This window comes from Pseudophryne corroboree, chromosome 6 (assembly GCF_028390025.1).
Source record: "Pseudophryne corroboree isolate aPseCor3 chromosome 6, aPseCor3.hap2, whole genome shotgun sequence".
Classification (NCBI taxonomy): domain Eukaryota; kingdom Metazoa; phylum Chordata; class Amphibia; order Anura; family Myobatrachidae; genus Pseudophryne; species Pseudophryne corroboree.
In genome coordinates, this window is record NC_086449.1 from 58370702 (window position 1) to 58391851 (window position 21150).

Here is a 21150-nt window from a genome sequence, read left to right on the forward strand (position 1 = left end):
ATATAAAAGGACAGGAGGAGGTGGGGATAGGAAGAGACAGATAAGCTGCTGAAGGTGAAGCGTGTCTGAGATGACCCGGCAGAAGTCGGGTGTAGTTATGTACTAGTGACCCATAATCCATAAATATCACTGTAAGTGATCTTGAACCTGATATAGATGATCATAATGTCTGAATGAATCTTCTTCATTATCTGCTACACAGAAAGCTGCACTTCCATGAGGGCTCGGGAACTGTCTTTGTCGCCTAAGTTCTGTTTTATATCAATGTAACGTCATCTATCACTGACGTATACATCATTAATTCCATACAGGGACAGGTTTTCCCATTGTGTTTATTTATTCTATGGATTTGTGAAAAATATTAATCTTTGTTATTAGTCACATTGTGCCGAGTAAGGTACTTGTGGTATTTATCATGCTAACTGACTGATACAGCAATATATAATGGGATATAAAATAGTTTTGTATCTGATACCTTCACAAAAGCTTTTAATATATACATCTATCTACATGAAGGAACCATTGACCGCACCACTAGTTATAGTTGGACAGGTAATGGGTGTTTTTGAGTTTCTTTGGGAAGTAGTTTTGGAATACAAGGAAAGCTCAGTCAGGATGATGGGTTGCATGGTAAACTCTATATCAAGCAGTATAAAGCATGGGAGTCTCCCAGAATCCAACTGTTCTGACAGATCAACTAATGCCATCGTGGACAGTATGGCAACCTGTCCATTGACCTCATTTATGGATAAACTATGTAAAGGTCAACAGTATATGTGGATCGCATAGACAAAGAACTGGATCCCCTGGACTCGCCTCATTAAAACTGAAAAGCACTGGATTATCCTAAAACATGGGGGATGATGTTTCAAGCAGTGTAAAGAATGGAGAGATGGAAATACAGTATGTAGATGCTACAAAACAATATTTAGATGCTGATTGATTGCTATGGGGAACTTCTCAACAAGTCAACCTCTCCACTCTTTACACTGCTTGATGTATCTCCGGTTATGGATCAATGGGTCAAAAGTTAGAAGGTCGACACCCAATGGTTGACATTCACAAGGTGGACAATGGTCATGAGGGTTGACAGGTCGACATGGAAATGGTTGACACATGAAAAGGTCGACATGAGGTTTTTTTTTGTCAAAATGTTCCCTTCATCATATGGACCCCCAGTTAGTGGACTGCATCCCCTCACGGCTTTGGGCAAGGTTACTATTCCCAAATAGCAAAGTATGAAAATTTCCTGGAAAAAAAATGCCATCAAAACTCACGTAGACCTTCTCATGTGTCGACCATTGACATGCCGACCTTTCGACCATGTTGACAATATGCATGTTGGCCATTCAGTGTCTACCTATTGACTGTCGACCTATCATCCGGATACCCTCATGGATACCTATTATTCATCAACCCATCCTTCCTGCACTAATAACGGACTGATTTGCTTTTGTCTGTTTCTAGGTAAAAACAAATGTTCCGAACTTAGACATTACCCAGCAAGCCTCCGCCACCATGACAGCCAATCCGTACAAATCTGCTGGTGGCAATTTCCTAGATATCGTCCTCGCAGATGGAGTATTGGAACCAGGAAAAAATCCTACTATCAGATTTACTATCAAGAACCGTAACGCTGGAACAGAAAATCAGATCAAACATTTTACCTATGTGGTAATGACCTACATGATTATTTGTGTGTAGAATTTAGTGTCTGAGATTATGATTCTTTTAATGTCTTATGTATGAGCTGTGTGCAGGTATTTACACCTGGATCTTTACAATGCATCTAGAAAGTATTCACAGCGCTTCACTTTTTCCACATTTTGATATGTTACAGCTTTATTCCAAAATGGAATAAATTAATTTCTCTGACGTCCTAGTGGACGCTGGGCACTCCGTAAGGACCATGGGGAATAGCGGCTCCGCAGGAGACTGGGCACAACTAAAGAAAGCTTTAGGACTACCTGGTGTGCACTGGCTCCTCCCTCTATGACCCTCCTCCAGACCTCAGTTAGAATCTTGTGCCCGGCTGAGCTGGATGCACAGTAGGGGCTCTCCTGAGCTCCTAGAAAAGAAAGTATATTTTAGGTTTTTTATTTTCAGTGAGATCTGGTGGAAACAGACTCACTGCTACGAGGGACTAAGGGGAGAAGAAGCGAACCTACCCGCTTGCAGCTAGCTAGGGCTTCTTAGGCTACTGGACACCATTAGCTCCAGATGGATCGAACACAGGGCCCGACCTCGATCCTCCATTCCCGGAGCCGCGCCGCCGTCCCCCTTACAGAGACAGAAGCAAGAAGACGGTCCTGGAAATCGGCGGAAGAAGACTTCGGTCTTCACCACTGCAGCTGTGCGCCATTGCTTCCCATGCACACCTCACACTCCGGTCACTGATGGGTGCAGGGCGCTGGGGGGGCGCCCTGGGCTGCAATATTAAGTACCTTGGCTGGCAAAACTACACAATATATAGTCATAGAGGCTATATATGTGTAAAATCCCCTGCCAGATATACCTACAAAAGTCCGCCGAAAAAGGGGCGGGGCTATCTCCCTCAGCACACTGGCGCCATTTTGTCTTCACAGTGCAGCTGGAAGACAGCTCCCTAGGCTCTCCCCTGTAGTTTTCAGGCTCAAAGGGTTAAAAAGAGAGGGGGGGCACTAAATTTAGGCGCAAAAATTGTGTATTATAGCAGCTATAAGGGAAAAATCACTGTGGGTAGTGTGAATCCCTGTATTATATAGCGCTCTAGTGTGTGCTGGCATACTCTCTCTCTGTCTCCCCAAAGGACTTTGTGGGGTCCTGTCCTCAGTCAGAGCATTCCCTGTGTGTGTGCGGTGTGTCGGTACGGCTGTGTCGACATGTTTGATGAGGAAGGTTACGTGGAGGCGGAGCAGATGCCGATAAATGTGATGTCGCCCCCTTTGGGTCCGACACCAGAGTGGATGGATAGGTGGAAGGTATTAACCGACAGTGTCAACTCCTTACATAAAAGGCTGGATGACGTAACAGCTGTGGGACAGCCGGCTTCTCAGCCCGCGCCTGCCCAGGCGTCTCAAAGGCCATCAGGGGCTCAAAAACGCCTGCTATCTCAGATGGCAGACACAGATGTCGACACGGAGTCTGACTCCAGTGTCGAAGAGGTTGAGACATATACACAATCCACTAAGAACATCCGTTGCATGATCTCGGCAATGAAAAATGTTTGGGGAGAAAAAGCAGCCAGTGTTTTGTTCCCCCATCAGATGAGTGAATGAAGTGTGTGAAGAAGCGTGGGTTCCCCCGATAAGAAACTGGTAATTTCTAAAAAGTTACTGATGGCGTACCCTTTCCCGCCAGAGGATAGGTCACGTTGGGAGATATCCCCTAGGGTGGATAAGGCGCTCACACGTTTGTCAAAAAAGGTGGCACTGCCGTCTTAGGATACGGCCACTTTGAAGGAGCCTGCTGATAAAAAGCAGGAGGCTATCCTGAAGTCTGTATATACACACTCAGGTACTATACTGAGACCTGCAATTGCCTCAGCATGGATAGTGCTGCTGCAGCGTGGTCTGTTACCCTGTCAGGACAGGGATACTATTTTGCTAACCATAGAGCATATTAAAGATGTTGTCTTATATATGAGGGATGCACAGAGGGATATTTGCCGGCTGGCATCCAGAATTAATGCAATGTCCATTCTGCCAGGAGGGTATTAGGGACCCGGCAGTGGACAGGTGATGCTGACTTTAAAAGGCACATAGAGATTCTGCCTTATAAGGGTGAGGAATTGTTTGGGGATGGTCTCTGGGACCTCGTATCCACAGCAACAGCTGGGAAGAAATTTTTTTAACTCAGGTTTCCTCACAGCCTAAGAAAGCACCGTATTATCAGGTACAGTCCTTTCGGCTTCAGAAAAGCAAGCGGGTCAAAGGCGCTTCATTTCTGCACAGAGACAAAGGAAGAGGGAAAAAGCTGCACCAGACAGCCAGTTCCCAGGATCAAAAATCTTCCCCCGCTTCCTCAGAGTCCACCGCATGGCGCTGGGGCTCCACAGGTGGAGCCAGGTGCGGTGGGGGCGTGTCTCGGCAACTTCAGCGACCAGTGGGCTCACTCACAGGTGGATCCCCGGGTTCTGCATGTAGTATCACAGGGATACAAGCTGGAGTTTGAGTCGACTCCCTCTCGCCGTTACCTCAAATCAGCCTTGCCTGCTGCCCTCGGAGAAAGGGGAGGTAGTACTGATGGCAATTCACAAGCTGTACTTCCAGCAGGTGATAATCAAGGTACCCCGCCTTCAACAAGGCCGGGGTTACTATTCCACAATGTTTGTGGTACCGAAACCAGACGGTTCGGTGAGACCCATTCTAAAATTGAAATCCTTGAACACTTATATACGAAGGTTCAAGTTCAAAATGGAATCGCTCAGGGCGGTTATTGCAAGCCTGGACGAAGGGGATTACATGGTATCACTGGACATCAAGGATGCTTACCTGCATGTCCCCATTTACCCTCCTCACCAGGAGTACCTCAGATTTGTGGTACAGGACTGTCATTACCAATTCCAGACGTTGCCATTGGTCTGTCCCCGGCACCGAGGGTATTTACCAAGGTAATGGCCAAAATGATGATACTCCTTCGAAAAAAGGGAGTTATAATTATCCCGTACTTGGACGATCTCCTTATAAAGGCGAGGTCCAGGGAACAGTTGTTGGTCGAAAGTAGCATTATCTCGGGAAGGGCTACAACAGCACGGCTGGATTCTGAATATTCCAAAGTCGCAGCTGGTTCCTGCGATGCGTCTACTGTTCCTGGGTATGGTTCTGGACACAGAACAGGAAAAAGTGTTTCTCCCGGAGGAGAAGGCCAAGTAGTTGTCATCTCTAGTCAGAGACCTCCTAAAACAAATACAGGTGCATCAATGCATGCGAGTCCTGGGAAAGATGGTAGCTTCTTACAAAGAAATTCCATTAGGCAGGTTCCATGCAAGGATCTTCCAGTGGGATCTGTTGGACAAGTGGTCCGGATTGCATCTTCATATGCCTCAGCTGATAACCCTGTCTCCAAGGGCCAGGGTGTCGCTGTGGTGGTGGCTGCAGAGTGCTCATCTTCTAGAGGGCCGCAGATTCGGCATACAGGACTGGGTCCTGGTGACCACGGATGCCAGCCTTCGAGGCTGGGGGGCAGTCACACAGGGAAGAAACTTCCAAGGACTATGGTCGAGTCAGGAGACTTCGCTACACATAAATATTCTGGAACTAAGGGCCATTTACAATGCCCTAAGTCAGGCAAGACCTCCGATTTAACACCAGCCGGTGCTGATCCAGTCAGGCAACATCACGGCGGTCGCCCATGTAAACCAACAGGGCGGCACAAGAAGCAGGATGGCGATGGCAGAAGCCACAAGGATTTTCCGATGGGCGGAATATCATGTGTTAGCACTGTCAGCAGTGTTCATTCCCGGAGCGACCTCCACCCGGGAGAGTGGGGACTTAATCCAGAAGTCTTCCAAATGATTGTACACCATTGGGATAGGCCACAGGTGGACATGATGGCGTCCCGCCTCAACAAAAAGCTAAAAAGATATTGCGCCAGGTCAAGGGACCCTCAGGCGATAGCTCTGGACGCTCTGGTAACACCGTGGGTGTACCAGTCGGTGTATGTGTTCCTTCCTCTGCCTCTCATACCCAAGGTACTGAGAAGATACGAAGGATAAGAAGGAGAGGAGTAAGAACTATACTCGTGGTTCCGGATTGGTTAAGAAGACCTTGGCACCCAGAACTTCAAGAAATTATTTCAGAGGACCCATGGCCTCTGCCGCTCAGACAGGACCTGCTGCAGCAGGGGCCCTGTCTGTTCCAAGACCTACCGCGGCTGCGTTTGACAGCATGGCGGTTGAACACCGGATCCTAAAGGAAAAAGGCATTCTGAAGGAAGTAATTCCTATGCTGATTAAGGCTTGGAAAGATGTGACCGCAAAACATTATCACCGCATATGGCGAAAATATGTTGCTTGGTGTGAGGCCAGGAAGGCCCCAACGGAGGAATTTCAATTGGGTTGATTTCTGCACTTCCTACAGTCAGGAGTGACTTTGGGCCTAAAATTGGCTTCCATTAAGGTCCATATTTCGGCTCTGTACATTTTCTTCCAAAAAGAACTGGCTTCACTGCCTGAAGTTCAGACTTTTGTTAAGGGAGGGCTGCATATCCAGCACCCGTTTGTGCCTCCAGTGGCACCGTGGGATCTCAACGTGGTGTTGGATTTCCTGAAAGTCGCATTGGTTTGAGCCACTTAAATCCGTAGAGCTAAAATACCTCACGTAGAAAGTGGTCATGCTGTTGGCCTTAGCGTCGGCCAGGCGTGTATCAGAATTGGCAGCTTTGTCATGCAAAAGCCCTTATCTGATTTTTCATATGGATAGGGCGGAATTGAGGACTCATTCCCAATTCCTTCCTAAGGTGGTATCAGCTTTTCATGTGAACCAACCTATTGTGGTGCCTGCGGCTACTTGGGACTTGGAGGACTCCAAGTTACTGGACGTAGTCAGGGCCCTGAAAATATATGTTTCCAGGACGGCTGGAGTCAGGAAAACTGACTCGCTATTTATCCTGTATGCACCCAACAAGCTGGGTGCTCCTGCTTCTAAGCAGACTATGGCTCGCTGGATCTGTAGCACGATTCAACTTGCACATTCTGCGGCTGGACTGCCGCATCCTAAATCTGTAAAAGCCCATTCCACGAGGAAAGGGGCTCTTCTTGGGCGGCTGCCCGAGGGGTCTCGGCTTTACAACTTTGCCGAGCTGCTACTTGGTCAGGTTCAAACACTTTTGCAAGAGTCTACAAGTTTGATACCCTGGCTGAGGAGGACCTTGAGTTGCTCATTCGGTGCTGCAGAGTCATCCGCACTCTCCAGCCCGTTTGGGAGCTTTGGTATAATCCCCATGGTCCTTACGGAGTTCCCAGCATCCACTAGGACGTCAGAGAAAATAAGATTTTACTCACCGGTAAATCTATTTCTCGTAGTCCGTAGTGGATGCTGGGCGCCCATCCCAAGTGCGGATTGTCTGCAATACTTGTATATAGTTATTGCCTAACTAAAGGGTTATTGTTATGAGCCATCTGTTAGTGAGGCTCAGTATATATTTCATACTGTTAACTGGGTATAATATCACGAGTTATACGGTGTGATTGGTGTGGCTGGTATGAGTCTTACCCGGGATTCCAAATCCTTTCCTTATTGTGTCAGCTCTTCCGGGCACAGTATCCTAACTGAGGTCTGGAAGAGGGTCATAGAGGGAGGAGCCAGTGCACACCAGGTAGTCCTAAAGCTTTCTTTAGTTGTGCCCAGTCTCCTGCGGAGCCGCTATTCCCCATGGTCCTTACGTAGTGCCCAGCATCCACTACGGACTACGAGAAATAGATTTACCGGTGTGTAAAATCTTATTTTTTTCCCTACAAATTCTACACACAATACCACATAATGACAACGTGAAAAAGTTGTTTTTTTTTAGATTTTTGCATATTTTAAAAAATAAAAAAACGAAGAAATCACATGTACATAAGTATTCACAGCCTTTGCCATGAAGCTCAAAATTGAGCTCAGGTGCATCCTGTTTCCACTAGTCATCCTTGAGATGTTCCTACAGCTTAATTGGAGTCCACCTGTGGTAAAATCAGTTGATTAAACATGATTTGGAAAGGCACACACCTGTCTATATAGTGCATGTCTGAGCACAAACCAAGCATGAGGTCAAAGGAATTGTCTGTAGACCTCTGAGACAGGAATGTCTTGAGGTACAAATCTGGGGAAGGGTACAGAAAAGTATCTGCTGCTTTGAAGGTCCCAAGGAGCACAGCTCCATAAATGGAAAAAGTTTGTAACCACCAGGACTCTTCCTAGAGTTGGCCGGCAGTCTAATCTGAGCCATCGGGGGAGAAGAGCCCTGGTCAGGGAAGTGACCAAGAACCCAGTGGTCACTCTGTCAGAGCTACAGCATTCCTCTGGAGAGAGGAGAACCTTCCAAAAGGACAATCGTCTCTGCAGCAATCCAGCAATTAGGCCTGTATGGTAGCGTGGCCAGACGGAAGTCACTCCTTAGTAAAAAACACATGGCAGCCCCCCTGGAGTTTGCCAAAATGCACCTGAAGGACTCTGAGACCATGAGAAACAAAATTCTCCTGTCTGATGAGTCGAAGATTGAACTCTTTGGCATGAATGCCAGGCATCATGTTTGGAGGAAAACAGGCACTGCTCAAAACCAGGCCAATACCATCCCTACAGTGAAGTATGGTGGTGACAGCATCATGCTGTTGGGATGTTTTTCAGCGGCAGGAACTGGGAGACTAGTCAGGATAGAGGAAAAGATGAATGCAGCAATGTACAGAGACATCCTGGATGAAAACATGCTTCAGAGCGCTATTGACCTCAGACTGGGGCGACGGTTCATCTTTCAGCAGGACAATGACCCTAAGCACACAGCCAAGATTTCAAAGGAGTGGCTTCAGGACAACTCTGTGAATGTCCTTCAGTGGCCCAGCCAGAGCCCAGATTTGAATCCGATTGAACATCTCTGGAGAGATCTGAAAATGGCTGTGCACCGACACTTCCCATCCAACCTGATGGAGCTTGAGAGGTGCTGCAAAGAGGAATGGGCGAAACTGCCCAAACATGGGTGTGCCAAGCTTGTGGCATCATATTGAAAAATACTTGAGGCTGTAATTGCTGCCAAAGGTGTATCAAGAAAGTATTGAGCAAAAAGATTTCTCAGTTTTTTTTTTTAATCAAATTAGCAAAAAAAAAACAAAAAAACTTTTTAACGTGGTCATTATGGGATATTGTATTTGTGTGTAGAATTTTGAGGGAATTTGGAATTTTTTTTATTTATTTCATATTGGAATAATGCTGTAACTTAACAAGATAAGGAAAAAGCGAAGCGCTGTGAATACTTTCTGGATGCACTGTAGGTATCCTGTTCTGGGCCTGATTCTCAGTTGCACATACAGTAATGCCAGTGATCACATGGTCAGTGATTGTTTGCTAATTCATATGTGAAAATCCCTAAAAGTTTTTATGGTGCATGCATTATACAGAGAGTATGCACACAGTCACAGTACTGAGTGTGAAATGTATTGGAGATGTATTGGGCATTCCTGGCTAGTGACTGGGATGTGGCTATTCAGATGCAGGGCCGTAACTACTAGAGATGTGCACCGGAAATTTTTCGGGTTTTGTGTTTTGGTTTTGGGTTCGGTTCCGCGGCCGTGTTTTGGGTTCAAACGCGTTTTGGCAAAACCTCACCGAATTTTTTTTGTCGGATTCGGGTGTGTTTTGGATTCAGGTGTTTTTTTCAAAAAACCCTAAAAAACAGCTTAAATCATAGAATTTGGGTGTCATTTTGATCCCAAAGTATTATAAACCTCAATAACCATAATTTCCACTCATTTTCAGTCTATTCTGAACACCTCACACCTCACAATATTATTTTTAGTCCTAAAATTTGCTCCGAGGTTGCTGGATGGCTAAGCTAAGCGACCCTAGTGGCCGACACAAACACCTGGCCCATCTAGGAGTGGCAATGCAGTGTCAGGAAGGATGGCCCTTCCAAAAAACACTCCCCAAACAGCACATGACGCAAAGAAAAAAAGAGGCGCAATGAGGTAGCTGTGTGAGTAAGCTAAGCGACCCTAGTGGCCGACACAAACACCTGGCCCATCTAGGAGTGGCACTGCAGTGTCACGCAGGATGGCCCTTCCAAAAAACACTCCCCAAACAGCATATGACGCAAAGAAAAAAAGAGGCGCAATGAGGTAGCTGTGTGAGTAAGCTAAGCGACCCTAGTGGCCGAAACAAACACCTGGCCCATCTAGGAGTGTCACTGCAGTGTCACGCAGGAAGGCCCTTCCAAAAAACACTCCCCAAACAGCACATGAAGCAAAGAAAAAAAGAGGCGCATATTCTTTCAATGGTGAGAGAATCATATGCAGTGACAGTAGACGACATGTCCGTAATCATTGGCAGGTCCTTCAGTCCGGACCAGATGTCAGCATCAGCAGTCGCTCCAGACTGCCCTGCATCACCGACAGCGGGTGGGCTCGGAATTCGTAGCCTTTTCCTCGCACCCCCAATTGCGGGAGAATGTGAAGGAGGAGCTGTTGACCGATCAAGTTCCACTTGACTTGATAATTTTCTCACCAGCAGGTCTTTCAACCCCTGCAGACTTGTGTCTGCCGGAAAGAGAGATACAACGTGTGTTTTAAATCTAGGATCGAGAAAAGGTGGACAAAATCTAGTGCTCTGATTTCAACAGATTGACCACCCGTGAATCCTGGTTAAGCGAATGAAGGGCTCCATCCACAAGTCCCACATGCCTAGCGGAATCGCTCTGTCTTAGCTCCTCCTTCAAAGTCTCCAGCTTCTTCTGCAAAAGCCTGATGAGGGGAATGACCTGACTCAGGCTGGCGGTGTCTGAACTGACTTCACGTGTGGCAAGTTCAAAAGGTTGCAGAACCTTGCACAACGTTGAAATCATTCTCCACTGCGCTTGAGACAGGTGCATTCCACCTCCTATATCGTGGTCAGATGTATAGGCTTGAATGGCCTTTTGCTGCTCCTCCAACCTCTGAAGCATATAGAGGGTTGAATTCCACCTCGTTACCACTTCTTGCTTCAGATGATGGCAGGGCAGGTTCAGGCGTTTTTGGTGTTGCTCCAGTCTTCTGTACGTGGTGCCTGTACGCCGAAAGTGTCCCGCAATTCTTCTGGCCACCGACAGCATCTCTTGCACGCCCCTGTCGTTTTTTAAATAATTCTGCACCACCAAATTCAAGGTATGTGCAAAACGTGAGACGTGCTGGAATGTGCCCAGATATAATGCACGCACAATATTGCTGGCGTTGTCCGATGCCACAAATCCACAGGATAGTCCAATTGGGGTAAGCCATTCTGCGATGATCTTCCTCAGTTGCCGTAAGAGGTTTTCAGCTGTGGGCGTATTCTGAAAAGCGGTGATACAAAGCGTAGCCTGCCTAGGAAAGAGTTGGCGTTTGCGAGATGCTGCTACTGGTGCCGCCGCTGCTGTTCTTGCGGCGGGAGTCAATACATCTACCCAGTGGGCTGTCACAGTCATATAGTCCTGAGTCTGCCCTGCTCCACTTGTCCACATGTCCGTGGTTAAGTGGACATTGGGTACAACTGCATTTTTTAGGACACTGGTGAGTCTTTTTCTGAAGTCTGTGTACATTTACGGTATCGCCTGCCTAGAGAAATGGAACCTAGATGGTATTTGGTACCGGGGACACAGTACCTCAAACAAGTCTATAGTTGGCTCTGCAGTAATGATGGGTACCGGAACCACGTTTCTCACCGCCCAGGATGCCAAGGCCTCAGTAATCCACTTTGCAGCAGGATGACTGCTGTGATATTTAATCTTCCTCGCAAAGGACTGTTGGACAGTCAATTGCTTGGTGGAAGTAGTAAAAGTGGTCTTACGACTTCCCCTCTGGGATGACCATCGACTCCCAGCAGCAACAACAGCAGCGCCAGCAGCAGTAGGCGTTACACTCAAGGATGCATCGGAGGAATCCCAGGCAGGAGAGGACTCGTCAGAATTGCCAGTGACATGGCCTGCAGGACTATTGGCATTCCTGGGGAAGGAGGAAATTGACACTGAGGGAGTTGGTGGGGTGGTTTGCGTGAGCTTGGTTACAAGAGGAAGGTGTCACAACTGAGGGCCTGAGCTGACGGGAGGCAGCCTCAGTTGTAGGGGCTGAGATGTACCGGAACCTGGGAGGTTGTATCAGACCCCTGGACATGTAAGTAACATGAATAATAACTGCCCGAAGGCGTGACCACGACAACTTGGATAAAAGTCAATGATGTTTATTATTATGACAACTCCGCAACACAGCAGCAGTAAAAGAAAACGTAAAAGTCAGCAAAGAATAAATACAGTTCCTGGGTACTACAGGATGGCAGGAGCCACAGGGCACTGGTAGTGTGAGATAGTTCTTATGATCTTCTAGATGGAAAGTCCTTACCAGGCCCGACTGTAGCAATGGAGATAACCCAGGATTGTGCCAGCTGGTGTTCCAGGAAAAGCTGGGTTGCTGAAGATAAAACAGCTGCTGTGGATACTGGCTGGAACCAGACTGTTGTTAGCACGGAGTGGATACTGGCTGGAACCAGTTAAATAATAAATGAACTTGGGAGCGATGAAATATGAACTGAAATGTAGAACTTGAGAGCGGAGAAATAATAATACCGGTGGAGAGTGGTAAAGTGTAGAAAGGACACCGGCCCTTAAGGGAAGCTGTACTCTGCTGGAAGCTGAGCTGGAAGCAGGTAATGTTGTAGCTGGAAACAGATGAATCCACAATGGATTGGAGAGTCAGGCTACACCGCAGGTGGAATGCTGGTGCGGGTCTCTATGGTGGAAGTCTTGAGACAGGAGCTGGAACCTGGAAGACAATCACAGGAGAGAGACAAACAGGAACTAGGTTTGACAACCAAAGCACTGACGCCTTCCTTGCTCAGGCACAGTGTATTTATACCTGCAGCAAGGAAGGGATTGGCTAGGCAATTATGCAGATTATCAATACTAAGAACAGATTGGTGGAAATGATCAGCTGACAGAATCCAAGATGGCTGCGCCCATGCAGACACTTGGAGGGAAGTTTGGTTTGTAATCCATGTGGTAATGAAAACAGTAATGGCGGCGCCGGCCACCGGAGACAGGAGGCGCCAGGCTGACAGATGCACATCCAACCACGCGGACACAGCGGAGGCCGCGGCTGACGTAATCGCCACTCAGACACTCTGCATGCAGAAGTTCAGGGACGGCGGCGGAGGCCGCGGGAGACGCCATGCCAGGTGTAATATGGCGTTTACTGTGACAGCGTCCCAGAGTGACAGGAGAGGATACAGGAATGTACACATCAGGATAACAGATGGGATCCGGTCCTGGAGCCCTGAGCCAGCCTTAGGAGGCATCTGATGGGTAAGAAATGGCGTCCAGATACCCGGATCGTGACAGAAGGGATTTACTGGTCAGTGGACTGCTTCCGCTGTCGCCCAAAGTTTTTGAACTTGTCACTGACTTATGATGAATGCGCTGCAGGTGACGTATAAGGGAGGATGTTCCGAGGTGGTTAACGTCCTTACCCCTACTTATTACAGCTTGACAAAGGCAACACACGGCTTGACACCTGTTGTCCGCATTTCTGTTGAAATACTTCCACACCGAAGAGCTGATTTTTTGGGTATTTTCACCAGGCATGTCAATGGCCATATTCCTCCCACGGACAACAGGTGTCTCCCCGGGTGCCTGACTTAAACAAACCACCTCACCATCAGAATCCTTCTTCTCAATTTCCTCCCCAGCGCCAGCAACACCCATATCCTCCTCATCCTGGTGTACTTCAACACTGACATCTTCAATCTGACTATTAGGAACTGGACTGCGGGTGCTCCTTCCAGCACTTGCAGGGGGCGTGCAAATGGTGGAAGGCGCATGCTCTTCACGTCCAGTGTTGAGAAGTTCAGGCATCGCAACCGACACAATTGGACTCTCCTTGTGGATTTGTGATTTCGAAGAACGCACAGTTCTTTGCTGTGCTTTTGCCAGCTTAAGTCTTTTCATTTTTCTAGCGAGAGGCTGAGTGCTTCCATCCTCATGTGAAGCTGAACCACTAGCCATGAACATAGGCCAGGGCCTCAGCCGTTCCTTGCCACTCCGTGTGGTAAATGGCATATTGGCAAGTTTACGCTTCTCCTCCGACGATTTTATTTTCGATTTTTGAGTCCTTTTTTTACTGATATTTTGTGTTTTGGATTTGACATGCTCTGTACTATGACATTGGGCATCGGCCTTGGCAGACGACGTTGATGGAATTTCATCGTCTCGGCCATGACTAGTGGCAGCAGCTTCAGCACGAGGTGGAAGTGGATCTTCATCTTTCCCTATTTTTGGAACCTCAACATTTTTGTTCTCCATATTTTAATAGGCACAACTAAAAGGCACCTCAGGTAAACAATGGAGATGGATGGATACTAGTATACTTATGGATGACGAGTGACTGACGACACAGAGGTAGCTACAGCCGTGGACTACCGTACTGTGTCTGCTAGTATAGAGATGATAATAATATAAAAAAAATATATATATCACTACTGCAGGTATATATAATATATAATGACGGACCTGCTGGACACTGTCAGCAGACTGCTGAACTACTAGTATGAAGAAGATGGAAAAAAAAACCCTACCAGAGGTAGGTATACAATTATGGACGAGCACTGACGACACAGAGGTAGCTACAGCCGTGGACTACCGTACTGTGTCTGCTAGTATAGAGATGATAATGATATAAAAAAAAAATATATATCACTACTGCAGGTATATATAATATATAATGACGGACCTGCTGGACACTGTCAGCAGACTGCTGAACTACTAGTATGAAGAAGATAGAAAAAAAAACAACCACAGGTAGGTATACAATTATGGACGAGCACTGACGACACAGAGGTAGCTACAGCCGTGGACTACCGTACTGTGTCTGCTAGTATAGAGATGATAATGATATAAAAAATATATATATATCACTACTGCAGGTATATATAATATATAATGACGGACCTGCTGGACACTGTCAGCAGACTGCTGATCTACTAGTATGAAGAAGATAGAAAAAAAAAAAACCACCACAGGTAGGTATACAATTATGGACGAGCACTGACGACACAGAGGTAGCTACAGCCGTGGACTACCGTACTGTGTCTGCTAGTATAGAGATGATAATGATATAAAAAAAAATATATATCACTACTGCAGGTATATATAATATATAATGACGGACCTGCTGGACACTGTCAGCAGACTGCTGAACTACTAGTATGAAGAAGATGGAAAAAAAAACCCTACCAGAGGTAGGTATACAATTATGGACGAGCACTGACGACACAGAGGTAGCTACAGCCGTGGACTACCGTACTGTGTCTGCTAGTATAGAGATGATAATGATATAAAAAAAAAATATATATCACTACTGCAGGTATATATAATATATAATGACGGACCTGCTGGACACTGTCAGCAGACTGCTGAACTACTAGTATGAAGAAGATAGAAAAAAAAACAACCACAGGTAGGTATACAATTATGGACGAGCACTGACGACACAGAGGTAGCTACAGCCGTGGACTACCGTACTGTGTCTGCTAGTATAGAGATGATAATGATATAAAAAATATATATATATCACTACTGCAGGTATATATAATATATAATGACGGACCTGCTGGACACTGTCAGCAGACTGCTGATCTACTAGTATGAAGAAGATAGAAAAAAAAAAAACCACCACAGGTAGGTATACAATTATGGACGAGCACTGACGACACAGAGGTAGCTACAGCCGTGGATTACCGTACTGTGTCTGCTAGTATAGAGATGATAATGATATAAAAAATATATATATATCACTACTGCAGGTATATATAATATATAATGACGGACCTGCTGGACACTGTCAGCAGACTGCTGAACTACTAGTATGAAGAAGATAGAAAAAAAAAACCCCCACCACAGGTAGGTATACAATTATGGATGAGCACTGACGACACAGAGGTAGCTACAGCCGTGGACTATCGTACTGTGTCTGCTAGTATAGAGATGATAATTATTGATATAAAAAATATATATATATCACTACTGCAGGTATATATAATATATAATGACGGACCTGCTGGACACTGTCAGCAGACTGCTGAACTACTAGTATGAAGAAGATAGAAAAAAAAACCACCACAGGTAGGTATACAATTATGGACGAGCACTGACGACACAGAGGTAGGTACAGCCGTGGACTACCGTACTGTGTCTGCTAGTATAGAGATGATAATGATATAAAAAATATATATATATCACTACTGCAGGTATATATAATATATAATGACGGACCTGCTGGACACTGTCAGCAGACTGCTGATCTACTAGTATGAAGAAGATAGAAAAAAAAAAAACCACCACAGGTAGGTATACAATTATGGACGAGCACTGACGACACAGAGGTAGCTACAGCCGTGGATTACCGTACTGTGTCTGCTAGTATAGAGATGATAATGATATAAAAAATATATATATATCACTACTGCAGGTATATATAATATATAATGACGGACCTGCTGGACACTGTCAGCAGACTGCTGAACTACTAGTATGAAGAAGATAGAAAAAAAAAAACCCCACCACAGGTAGGTATACAATTATGGATGAGCACTGACGACACAGAGGTAGCTACAGCCGTGGACTATCGTACTGTGTCTGCTAGTATAGAGATGATAATTATTGATATAAAAAATATATATATATCACTACTGCAGGTGTATATAATATATAATGACGGACCTGCTGGACACTGTCAGCAGACTGCTGAACTACTAGTATGAAGAAGATGGAAAAAAAAACCCTACCAGAGGTAGGTATACAATTATGGACGAGCACTGACGACACAGAGGTAGCTACAGCCGTGGACTACCGTACTGTGTCTGCTAGTATAGAGATGATAATTATATAAAAAATATATATATATCACTACTGCAGGTATATATAATATATAATGACGGACCTGCTGGACACTGTCAGCAGACTGCTGAACTACTAGTATGAAGAAGATAGAAAAAAAAACTCCACCACAGGTAGGTATACAATTATGGACGAGCACTGACGACACAGAGGTAGCTACAGCCGTGGACTACCGTACTGTGTCTGCTAGTATAGAGATGATAATGATATAAAAAATATATATATATATCACTACTGCAGGTATATATAATATATAATGACGGACCTGCTGGACACTGTCAGCAGACTGCTGAACTACTAGTATGAAGAAGATAGAAAAAAAAAACCCACCACAGGTAGGTATACAATTATGGACGAGCACTGACGACACAGAGGTAGCTACAGCCGTGGACTACCGTACTGTGTCTGCTAGTATAGAGATGATAATGATATAAAAAATATATATATATCACTACTGCAGGTATATATAATATATAATGACGGACCTGCTGGACACTGTCAGCAGACTGCTGAACTACTAGTATGAAGAAGATAGAAAAAAAAACCCCACCACAGGTAGGTATACAATTATGGATGAGCACTGACGACACAGAGGTAGCTACAGCCATGGACTATCGTACTGTGTCTGCTAGTATAGAGATGATAATTATTGATATAAAAATATATATATATCACTACTGCAGGTATATATAATATATAATGACGGACCTGCTGGACACTGTCAGCAGACTGCTGAACTACTAGTATGAAGAAGATAGAAAAAAAAACCCCACCACAGGTAGGTATACAATTATGGACGAGCACTGACGACACAGAGGTAGCTACAGCCGTGGACTACCGTACTGTGTCTGCTAGTATAGAGATGATAATGATATAAAAAATATATATATATCACTACTGCAGGTATATATAATATATAATGACGGACCTGCTGGACACTGTCAGCAGACTGCTGAACTACTAGTATGAAGAAGATAGAAAAAAAAAACCCCACCACAGGTAGGTATACAATTATGGATGAGCACTGATGACACAGAGGTAGCTACAGCCGTGGACTATCGTACTGTGTCTGCTAGTATAGAGATGATAATTAATGATATAAAAAAATATATATATATCACTACTGCAGGTATATATAATATATAATGACGGACCTGCTGGACACTGTCAGCAGACTGCTGAACTATTAGTATGAAGAAGATAGAAAAAAAAAAACACCACAGGTAGGTATACAATTATGGACGAGCACTGACGACACAGAGGTATCTACAGCCGTGGACTACCATACTGTGTCTGCTAGTATAGAGATGATAATGATATAAAAAATATATATATATCACTACTGCAGGTATATATAATATATAATGACGGACCTGCTGGACACTGTCAGCAGACTGCTGAACTACTAGTATGAAGAAGATAGAAAAAAAAAACCCACCACAGGTAGGTATACAATTATGGACGAGCACTGACGACACAGAGGTAGCTACAGCCGTGGACTACCGTACTGTGTCTGCTAGTATAGAGATGATAATGATATAAAAAATATATATATATCACTACTGCAGGTATATATAATATATAATGACGGACCTGCTGGACACTGTCAGCAGACTGCTGAACTACTAGTATGAAGAAGATAGAAAAAAAAACCCACCACAGGTAGGTATACAATTATGGACGAGCACTGACGACACAGAGGTAGCTACAGCCGTGGACTACCGTACTGTGTCTGCTAGTATAGAGATGATAATGATATAAAAAATATATATATATCACTACTGCAGGTATATATAATATAATGACGGACCTGCTGGACACTGTCAGCAGACTCCTACACTACTAGTATGAAGAAGATAGAAAAAAAAACCCCACCACAGGTAGGTAGGTAGGTATACAATTATGGACGAGCACTGACGACACAGAGATAGCCACAGCCGTGGACTACCGTACTGCGTCTGCTAATATAGAGATGATAAAGATGATAGAGATGAACAAAAAAAATATAACACTACTGCAGGTAAATATTTATATAATATAATGAATGACGGACCTGCTGGACACTGTCAGCAGAATGCGTTTATAGAATAAAAAAAAAAAACACCACAGGAGTGTTTAACTTTTTCAGGCAGACAATATACTGGTGGTCACACTGGCAGCAAAAGTGTGCACTGTACTCCTGCTATAACTGCTCCCCAGTCTCCCCCACAATTAAGCTGTGTGAGCAGTGAGCACTCAGCACAGTCAGATATACATAGATGATATATCATGCAGCACACTGAGGCTGAGCACAGATATGGTATGTGACTGTGTATCGTTTTTTTTCAGGCAGAGAACGGATTATAAATAATAAATAAAACTGGTGGTCAGTGTCACTAACTATCAGCAAAACTCTGCACTCTGAGTACTCCTAATGCTCCCCAAAATTACTAAATTAGTAGTAAATCAAGTGTCTCTCTCTAAGTCTAAACGGAGAGGACGCCAGCCACGTCCTCTCCCTATCAATCTCAATGCACGTGTGAAAATGGCGGCGACGCGCGGCTCCTTATATAGAATCCGAGTCTCGCGAGAATCCGACAGCGGGATGATGACGTTCGGGCGCGCTCGGGTTAACCGAGCAAGGCGGGAGGATCCGAGCCTGCTCGGACCCGTGGAAAAAAAGCTGAAGTTCGGGCGGGTTCGGATTCCGAGGAACCGAACCCGCTCATCTCTAGTAACTACATATGTGCGGAGTGTGCACTGACCACAGCGCATAGGCACTGTAGGCGCAACTGGCACACTCTCTCTCTGTCCAAACCCCCCCCGCCGCAGTCACCCGCATCCAGCGCAAAGCAGCCGCTGCGGCCCCCACCCCATCTGCCCACCGCTGCCCACCCTCTTGGCCGCAGCTCACCTGTCCTTTTCTGTCAGCTTGGCTGTCAGATTTCCTGTCAGGCACCGGAGCTCTCCCCCCCTCCGCTTCCTATAGTACACATAACTTCAGGAGCAGAGCTAAGGAGCTCTCTGTTAACTGCACCGCGGTCGCGTATGCGATCGCGGTCGCGGCTTCTGCTGAGACGATGACACAGCTGTCTCTGTCTCCAAAATAAAAAAATTGGGTCTTCAGAGGGGGGTTTCCGGGTACTCAGAACCCCTCCCCCCCCACACACACACACCCCTCCTTGCGTGCACCACTGTCGGAGGAAGATCTGCAGCGCCGGAGCGGACTGAAGCGGTGTGGGGTGAGTTACAGAGGTGGGGGAGGTTACAACTGGCAGCGGCTCCACACTGATGTCCCTCACTGTTCCCTGCATGCTATCTACACCCACTCTCTCTGCTCCCCTCACTTTCCCACCCTCACTGCTCCCTACACCCACTCTCTCTGCTCCCCTCACTTTCCCACCCTCACTGCTTCTTACACTCACAATCACTGCTCCCCTCACTCTCCCACCCTCACTGCTTCCTACACTCACAATCACTGCTCCCTACACCCACTCTCTCTGCTCCCCTCACTTTCCCACCCTCACTGCTCCCTACACCCACTCTCTCTGCTCCCCTCACTTTCCCACCCTCACTGCTCCCTACACCCACTCTCTCTGCTCCCCTCACTTTCCCACCCTCACTGCTTCTTACACTCACAATCACTGCTCCCCTCACTCTCCCACCCTCACTGCTTCCTACACTCACAATCACTGCTCCCTACACCCACTCTCTCTGCTCCCCTCACTCTCCCACCCTCACTGCTCCCTACACCAACTCTCTCTGCTCCCCTCACTCTCCCACCCTCACTGCTTCTTACACTCACAATCACTGCTCTCTACACCCACTCTCTCTGCTCCCTACACTCACCCTCACTGCTCCCTACACTCACTTTCATTGCTCCCTACACTCACCATCACTGCTCCCTACACTTGCCATCACTACTCCCTACACTCACTCTCTCTGCTCCCCTCACTCTCCCACCCTCACTGCTCCCTACACCCACTCTCTCTGCTCCCCTCACTCTCCCACCCTCACTGCTTCTTACACTCACAATCACTGCTCCCCTCACTCTCCTACCCTCACTGCTTCTTACACTCACAATCACTGCTCCCCTCACTCTCCCACCCTCACTGCTTCCTACACTCACCATCACTGCTCCCTACACTTACCATCACTGCTCCCTACACTCACTCTCTCTGCTCCCCTCACTCTCCCACCCTCACTGTTTCCTACACTCACAATCACTACTCCCTACACTCACAATCACTGCTCCCTACACCCACTCTCTCTGCTCCCTACACTCAACTTCACTGCTCCCTACACTCACAATCACTGCTCCCTACACCCACTCTCTCTGCTCCCTACACTCAACTTCACTGCTCCCTACACTCACAATCACTGCTCCCTACACCCACTCTCTGCTCCCTACACTCACCCTCACTGCTCCCTACACTCACCCTCATTGCTCCCTACACTCACCGTCACTGCTCCCTACACCCACTCTATCTGCTCCCTACACCCACTCTCTCTACTCCCTTCACTCTCCCACCCTCACTGCTTCCTACACTCACAATCACTGCTCCCTACACTCACAATCACTGCTCCCTACACCCACTCTCTCTGCTC

General features: G+C 46.3%; 1 protein-coding gene across 2 annotated transcripts in view; it reads left to right on the top strand.

Annotated features, from left to right (window-relative positions):
- Positions 1-21150, top strand: part of LOC134936125 (complement C3-like) — a 674806-nt gene that overhangs the window by 281836 nt on the left and 371820 nt on the right. For both annotated transcript variants that reach the window (XM_063931038.1, XM_063931039.1), the window contains exon 12: positions 1468-1674. In XM_063931038.1, coding sequence (XP_063787108.1) covers positions 1468-1674 — 207 coding nt within the window. The remainder of the gene's footprint in view (positions 1-1467; positions 1675-21150) is intronic.